Below are 9,031 nucleotides of genomic sequence, written 5' to 3'. Positions count from 1 at the left end.
AACAAAGAAGAAATTATATTCCAAATGTAATTTTCTTGATCAACATTAAGATGTTAAAGTTAAAGACGAGAGGAAGGAAAAGTTGATTGCAATTATGCAATTATTGCATATTTGCTGGATGTTGAACAAACATAAAGCCACTTTTTAAACTAAATTGTAACTTTGCTTTCATGATTATATTTCCAACTTGGTTTTTCTAACCACTTTGCATATTTGCCTTCTGTCTAATCCTACAGCTGGCATGCTGTGTCAGATCCTTGAATTAATAAACTAAAGTCCCTTCAAGATGTTTCAGTTTTTTTTTTTTCCATTTCAGTAAAAAAAAAAATATATATATATATAATGCCTATAATTGGTAAATTTATTTTAGCTACTGAAGTTGCCATTATCAGTAGACCATGTGTTGCTCCACATGTCACACCTTTCTTGTTGGGAAGTGAATGCACCAGCAGCAGGGTACATTTGAGTACAAGTTTAATTTTGATAGCAGCATATGACACACTGTCTTTGCATATCGTAGTCCGATAAAAACAAGGTATGAGAAAGATAGGGTGGGTGCCATACGTTATTCAGCCCGAGTCGAGTGCGTCATTGTCAGAAATTGAAGAACTAATAAGATTTGATAATTGTTACTGACCCGACTAATTATTTGCTAGCAACAAAGCTGATAATGTTTCCAATTTTCCTCTATTTTATGCAATGAAAGACTATGGAAGCATGTTTTTTTTATTTTTTGTTTTTCTGAAATTGAAAAAAAATTCACCTTCCAGGACAGTTACAGCACACTATAAGATGAGTGTGTAAATTTACATGACGCAATTCACAGCAGGATAGTCAACCAAACTCAGTTTTCACTTGGCATGAAATGCCCCAAATGGCCAGACAGAACATGGGCCAAGCAAAATAAAAAAAAGTAAGTATGACCATATGTGTTACTCAGGTGTGTGGGACTCATTTACTGCTTTGTCCACGTGGCTTAAACATTTTGTATTACAAAACATATGGAAAACGATGGCCCGTGTTGTTTGTGTCAAACTTTTACGAGCAGAGCTGGCTTTTTAATTGAATCGCTGTTTACAGCTCAAGCGGCACCGTAGACTTTTAAAATAAAAAATAGCTAAGCAAATAAAATATTTAGAAGTGAAAATGCTGATGAGAAAAGCTTTTTTTTTCTTTTTTTTTTAGCTGTAATTTGGCAGTTTTTGCACCAACACTGTGGGACTCTGCTTTGTCCGCATGGTGTAAGTTCAAGGAGACGCAGAAATATGAGAATGGTGCTGAAGTGTGCATGAAGAGCTTTTAGTCAAGGATGTATAAAAGTGGAGGATAGCACCATGGGAACCACAGACTAACCTCTGGAGTGGTAGTCCGCCGCTGGGCTGCTGATGGGCACTTTCTTAACAGCTGACGAGCGATAGATGATGTGTGTCCTCCCTCCTCCTCCGTCCTCCTCTTTTTCTATTACTCCATCACCCCTTTCCACTGGTTCAATAAAAAACTCCTCTTTCTCTGTCCTGATCATGCCAGCCTGAAAGAAGAAAATGGATAACATAAAGATAAAGTGACCTCTGAAACGTGATAAAAAAGATGTCAGCAGCTGATATACTATATGCTTGACTCTCTTCTTACATCGTTCACCTATCTAATCCTTTACAGACAGAAATGGCCCTTTAGTTAATCCTGTTGCTATGTTTGGGCCGTGCTGGAAAGAAAGAGAAAAGAAGAAAGGGAGGCGATGCTTTCTGGGTCCCCTGTGGTGGTCCAGAGTGACACCTGGCATCTAAAACGACCAGCACACGAGAAGGAGATGAGACTATTGCACTCCCATCTTCAGCTAACACATCTTGTCAGGTAATTCCTCTCCTTTTTTTTTGTTTTTTTTTTTGCTTTTCACACACACGTCAGTTGCGCACAAACTCACAAGAAGTTAGTGAAAGGAGGAGCGACGTAAAGAAGGAAGAGGCGAGAAGGAGAAGGGAAGCGTGCATACATATAACACAGGCGCAAAAAAAAAAAAAAAAAGGAGTAACGTGCACAAATATGGGGAAAGCAGACTCTGGGAAAATTGCCCGTCACTCTCTCTTATTCCATCTGTCTGTTTAAGACAACTGGTAATTACCAAGGCAACGCACTGCTGTAGAGGAAAGCCATGGGGGAGATCACACTGAGGATTGAGAGGCTTTTGAAAAGAAGAGAGCAAAAAAAAAAAAAGAGAGAGAGCGACTAATAAATGAAAAATGAGAAAACATCAAAATGATCAGCACTTGCTTGTCTGCTTCTGCTTTGACATGTAAGAAAGGAATGATGAGCGAGTTAAAGAGAACAAAATGAGCAGTGTGAGGAATATGCAGGATGCACTGCAGAGGAATGTGCACTGTGAAGCTGTGTGCGCTTATGCTGCTGCACTGAATGTGGCCCGTATAAACTCACTTCTAGAAAATGTTGTTATAAAGTAGATGAAATTCAGAGCTGCGGAGTGGCATGCAACAGGAGCACAATTTTACATCAACCAGAAATGGAATACGTAGCTTGCATTTCAAACAACCACCTCAGAAATATGAGATATTGAATGGAAAAAATAATATGCTTGGCTTCAAGGGTAACAACAAAGCAATTTTTTTCCCGCTCTGAATTGAGTTGTTAAAAAATAATACTTCGCAAGTAATATTAAGTCATAACCATAATAGATCTCTCTTGTTAAATCATAACTTAACTGTGATTAAATAATGATTTTAAAATCAGTTTCACTAACATTGCTGATGATTAATCAATCATACCTCTAAAATGAATAAGTCTGAACTGTCACATTTCTGTCGGTTCAAAGGATCATAATTATTAGAGCAAAAGAGTCAAGAGATCTTCTGTAATATAATCTGCTGAAAGAAATTCTCTCCATCTGCAGGCTAAGCCGTGCACAATGACCCTGAAGGAAATTTTATATAGTGCATTTGTTTTGTATTTATATTAATAAAGTATATTTTTTAATTCAGTTTTAATTAAAATTCCTTTAACAGGAGTGCCACGTGGCTCACAGATGCTACAGACACTACATTCCTCGACGCAGTTGCAAAACCTGTAGCGTTGATTTTGTTTTTTTTTTTTTTTCAATTTTACCAACTCTGAGTTGGTGGGTGTTGATTTTGGAGTTGCTTCAACACTTGTTCTGATCAGGAAGCTCTGTGAGCGTCGTCAATCACGCAGCTTAAATATCAATCCTTGCAGTTGAGATAAATTCACTCCAGGTGAAATAATCACAGCATCCGCTTCGTCGATGGTTGCGTCTGCTTCCTTGTTGACGAGTTTGTGGTTGACCATTTCCATGCTTGTAAAGTTTTTGAAAGTAATGAAAAAGATGCTGAAGCAGATAGTCTTGATTTGTAAACCCTTCACGCACGTCGCACACACAAACATCACTCACAAAGTTATTTTCCTAGGGTAGACGTTGCGCCTCATCTTTTTGTATCATAATTCCCTCAGAGAGGGACTGTAGAATTTACGTTTGTTATCAATCATTTTAGTTAGCCATGAACCGTTGCTCTTTTAGTGATTAGTCTATTCTTATTATTTTAGGTTTTGTGTTCATTATAGTACATTATGTGTTCAATATAACACAATTAACACCATTAATAAAGCACTTAAGTGTTGCCATAAAACAAATAAAATATCTACCAACCTACCTTTCTCTTTCCTTTGACAAACCACTGACCTATACTCCAGTAACCTCACCCACTACACAAAGACACACTCTTGTTTCACCATCCCCGTCTTCCCTCTGCACACATCTTGCTATTTCATAGAGTCATGGTGCGGCATTACTATCGGATCTGATGGATCTGAGATGGTGCATGCATTCCAACCCCAGAATACCAAGCAGAAGGCAGAGGAGAGTCAGTCAAAGAAAAAAGATGACATGTGGGACCAGGAGACATGGCTGGATCGATCCGAACAGGCATAGTCGGGGTGGGAGGGTTACGCAGAGAGGGACTGGGAGCGTGAGGGAGGAAAAAATGGACACGTGCTTTAAAAAAAATAAAAAAGTGACGTGAATAAAGTGTCAAAGGCTGTGCTCACATTTACACAGTGGGAAGAATTGTCTTCATCTCGTCTAAAACAGCAGCAGCCAAATCCTAGACAAGAGGATTATGGAGATGCTTGTGCAAACACTGTGTCCAGGAAAAGTGAGAGGAAATCAGACTCATTGGCAGAACACTAGCAGCTACCACAGGCCAACACAAGCAGGGTCATGGATGGAATTGATATAAAGAGAATCACGTCAGCTCATTTGCAAATGAAAATCTGAGAAATGTGGCTCGCTTTCATGTTATCTTTTCTCTCATACCTCGAAATGAAAATAAGAAAGATGGGAAACAGAACAAAATTTGAGTTCTGTGCGTAATTCAGTCTCGATATAAATACAGTTCTGTAGAAGCCTCAGAGCATCGTAGGAGAACATTAAAGAATAAGCAGCGTCATGAAGGTCTAGAAACATGGCAGACAGGTCAAGGAGAATGTTGTGTTAAAGCTTATAACAAGATTCGGTTTTAAAACAAGCTTTAAAGCGTTCCTCAGAACACCGACGACACCATTAGAATAGAATATAAAGAGCACGACTCCAGGTTTTACTTTGAGAAACGGCGTCAAAAAGTCAGAGGCTTCATCACTGGAGACGCGTGAACAAAAATGTTACAGTTCCACTGGAAATCGGCTCCATGTAAACGAGGCCGTCGAGTTTGAACTGCAGCCGAACGTGGCTCCACGACACGTTGACCCTTTCAAAACCATGCATCACTTTACTTTCACCTCACAATGCTACGCTACTGTATGTTTTTTCTATCCTACCAGATCTCATTAAAACAGATTTATGTGTGTGTTGCTGCTTTAATCACTATTAACTGATGCTAAATCCCTTCATTTATAAACTAACCACTGTACTTTTTTTTTGTTATCAAAATTGATCTTTTAGCAAATGCACTACTTAAATTTGAACAATCTCACAAAAATTAAAATAGCCTTGATCTAATTGACGTGTTTGTGCTTTTCCTCTGCATTTTACCTCTGTAAAATTTACATCCACATTCCTAACAAATAATGCAATATTCACAAATAGTCATTCAATAATGATGGTTTACTCCAAGTGGTTCTTCTCAGATGAGTTTTTTTTTTCTGATTCCTTCTGTGTAATTGTCAGATTTTTAGTTTAATCACTCTCTTCTTTAAGGAGAGCTACAGCTTCAGATGCTTCTGACTGCTACTCTCTTATTACTCTGAATTCATTGTGCTCCTCTGGGCAATGAGTCGGAAGATGTTTTATTAAGTTTGACATGTTAAGATTTAGCTTATTAGCTTCATTTCCCTCATGAGCCACTAAAATCTAACACAATCAGTCTCTACACTATATCTTCATCTAAAAGCATTTTGTCAGGCTAGTCTATGAATATGTTTCTCCCAGACTGAAATTTAATTCCTGGCTATGAGAAGGTTTCAGTAACTGATCGAAACTACAGTGAGGAAGAGATTCCCCAGATGTCATATTTTTTACATTAGTACCCATGTTTTTTTCTCCTTCTTCTTCTTCTTCTTCTTCTTCTTTGTACATTTCAAGATAACATTTTAAATTCTTCTCACAATGGTGGAAAAAAAAATCTATTTTTCTGAACTTCAGATCTTCAGTGTAGAAAGGTGAAGTCGGTATGAATTCAAAACTCTGCTGAAGGTCAGCTTTGGCTTTTTGTTTGGGGGTGTCATGGTTCTGCAAAAGTAATCAAATGTACTCCTTTAATTATTCCACATTCTGTGTTGTTGAAACAACAGACTTTAAAGTATTTTTGTTTGGGGGGGGATTTTATATGACAGAGAAACACAAAGTAATAAAAGGATCTTTAAGTAGAAAAAAAAGAATAAACGGTTTAGAAAATCTTTCACAAACGCGACTTTGAAAATCGTGGAATAGCTATGTTTAAAGCTCTTCGTAGAACCACCTTTTGATGCTATAGCAGGTTTAAGTCTTGTGGTATGTGTGTGCCAGCACTGCAAGTCTAGAAATTGATTTTATTCCTAAAGGTTTATTTGCGAAATATCTCAGTTTCAGTCACACTGGACAGAGGGCATATTCATGACACTTTGCTCACTAATTTTCTCTAACAAACCTCTGAGGCCTTCACACAATAGCTCCATTTCAATGATATCACATTATATACAACTGAACCCTTTTCAATTATTAATTGAGGTGAATGCGTGTGGTGAAACTGGACTTTATTTATTAGAGGTGTAACAAGATCTCGCATTATTAAAACATTACATTACTCCTCATTAAGGTGACAGAAATCATCTGAGCAGTGCAGCTTTGCCTGATGAAGTTGCGATAGAAGATGCCCAAACTCCACCTAAAATCATTTGCACCATTCCTGCTAGGAACTATAAGTGGCAACAGAGTGACAGAAAAGGCGCAAGCAACGTTTAAGTTCCCCAAGTTGTTCAGACTTTGAAAACAGGCAAAAAAAAAAAAGAGAGAGTTGGATAGTGGTTCAACAGTCGTGCACGCATATGCGAGTAGTTTTCATGTGTTAGTAATTACATCGATCAAACAAAAAAAAAAAGCATGTGCGTGGTTTGTTTTTTTTGATGTAATTTTATTTTTATATCATATTTAGCTCTAACTCTCTTCCAAAAGCTACTGACCGTGCTTCAGCAAGGATGCTAAACACCGAGTGTCCACTTACCCACTGTTGGATACTGTTTTTCTCAAAACCACACTCAGCCCTATGTGAAGCTTTGTGAGAAGTAACTTGAGACCAGGGCAAATGACCAGAGGGGCACACGAGGCAGATGAGTAGCAGAAAAACAGCACTGGAGCGGAGGAACGGATGTTGTGGTCAGGATCAAAGTCACGCCCAGTCAGAGCCCTTCTGTTCAGTCCAGCTCAGGCAGCATGCATGTGCACGTTTGATCCGTTGTCCCTGCGTGTCGCTGTGCACGTTTGATCCGATTCATAACCCTGCTAACTGCTGGCAAACACACACAGTTGTATACTTGCATCCGCAGGCAGGCAGGGCAAGCGCAGTCACACAAACACACTTCCGTGCACAAATATAGCTTTGATAGTGACTCACTCCTACTGTGTAACCCGCCATTCATTCAGCATTTGAGTCATAACAGAATCAGCCTCGTACAATAGTGAGACTGATTAAGAAAATTAGGCACACTTCAACGAGCGAGATTAAGAAGACACGTTTTACTTAATCGCATCGGCAGCAAATTGCTGTTTCGTGCAAACAGAAATTAGCCGCAATAGGACAAGTTTTGTGTTCAGATTACACATATAAATTAGCATGAAATTTTTGCTCTATAAGTATAGTTTCTAAAGTCTTTCGAGGATGTATACTCTCTGCTACTCTGTGTAAATTAGAAAACATGAGAATACAGAAATCTAACTTTAATCATATAATCAAAAGTTTGTCTACATTATGTTTCACTACGGAAATGATACATATGTTTTTGCCTTTCTGATGACCTGTCCTTATATTGCCTATGCCTACATTATATATTGCACTAAAAATGGCATGGAGAGTTTTTTTTTTTTTTTTTTTGCGCAATAGACTTAAGAGAAAATAGCTTTATGCAAAGTGCAAATGATGTAAAGGTTTATGAAATTGTTTTGCATGAGCTGCTGTGAAGATCTTGATAATTGGAGTTGTTTTAAAAAAGCTGAAATACGCTTTGTTCTCTGTCCAGCTTTGACCAGCCTTACTGCTCACAACTCCTCCAAACAATTCAACTTCAGGATATCCAAGCTATCCATTTAGCAACTTAAAAATAGGGCTGACTGCAGTTAGACTACTGTTTTGCTTTTTGTCTCTCTGTGGACACCATAGCTCTTTTCTTGTTTTTGTCAGCCAATCAGGAAACACCTTGAGCTTTTTTTTCCAGTTGCCTTCACATGCTGTAACACTGTCAGACTGCATCTTGTTTAAAATTCAGATTCTTTTTCTACCAGTAATCTATCTTTGTGGCTCACTGCAATTAAAATTGAATTAAACTTGGAACCAGTCAAGACAATGTGAGACTCCAAAAACACCAGACCATTCAAGGATTTAGTTAAATCCAGGCTTTCACCTTTCTTTGTGTTCAACCAAGGTTTGGTTCTTGGGTTCATATTGCGGTCAATGGGTGGTTTCAACACTGGTATTTTTGGTTTTGCTAAATTGACAATAATTTCAGACAAAAATAGAAAATGTCAAGCTTTAGAATGAAAAGCAGCTTTTTACTCTCCTCCACCAAAAAAGATATTTCAGTGATTCTTGAGAATAGGGACAAAATGGGTTTTAATTTTCCCATATTTTTTTTTTATTATTATTTCTCAACCTTATGTATGCAAATATGACAAATAATGTTTAGGGCATGTAAAGATGCTAAGGTACAGGCTCCCAGTTGCAAATTTTTTAAAAATCATTACATTTTTAATCGACCTGACCCAGAACTTTGTCATCACCATCTGACAAAAATAAATATAAAATGATTAATACATTAAAATGAATTAATTGCACATTTAAGTGAGATTTGTCAACAATTTCACTGAAAGAGTCACAAAAACTCTGATGGAGTTGACATTGGACGGAGTTGACAAAATGCCAAACTACCTCAATTTATATGATGTTATTCTGAAGGAGGTCATATTGTAGCTCATCAGGTCCATAAAATCTTTACATTATACCAAAATTAAGCTTTTATTTCACAAAATTTCATCAAAGTTTTGTAAATTGTCAGTTATGGAGTTGACACATCATGGTTGTGACAAGCAACTTAGTAATAAAGCAGAAGAAAAAACTAAAGAACTAGAAAATTCCGCAGAAATTTTAAGGGGCATGCCAAAGTGTGCCCGTCGGTTTTTAATCAAGCGTTCTGATGCAAAAAATTAGCATTAATGCTAAAGAAAGCTTCAATGTAGTCAATAACCTGTGGTGAGTCAGAAACATGTTGACTAAACTGTACCTGTACCTGAAATTAATGCATAAGCCAAAATGCTAATATTAGC

The 9,031-nt window shown here is 37.6% G+C and overlaps 1 protein-coding gene across 1 annotated transcript in view; it reads right to left on the bottom strand.

The window, feature by feature from the left end:
• LOC103135534 (A disintegrin and metalloproteinase with thrombospondin motifs 2-like) overlaps window positions 1–9,031 on the bottom strand; it is a 130,258-nt gene that overhangs the window by 72,343 nt on the left and 48,884 nt on the right. The window contains exon 3 of the mRNA XM_007548322.2: window positions 1,354–1,528. Coding sequence (XP_007548384.1) covers window positions 1,354–1,528 — 175 coding nt within the window. The remainder of the gene's footprint in view (window positions 1–1,353; window positions 1,529–9,031) is intronic.

Source organism: Poecilia formosa, unplaced genomic scaffold, assembly GCF_000485575.1.
Source record: "Poecilia formosa unplaced genomic scaffold, Poecilia_formosa-5.1.2 Scaffold26, whole genome shotgun sequence".
NCBI lineage: Eukaryota > Metazoa > Chordata > Actinopteri > Cyprinodontiformes > Poeciliidae > Poecilia > Poecilia formosa.
This window is presented reverse-complemented; position numbering and strand designations above follow the sequence as displayed.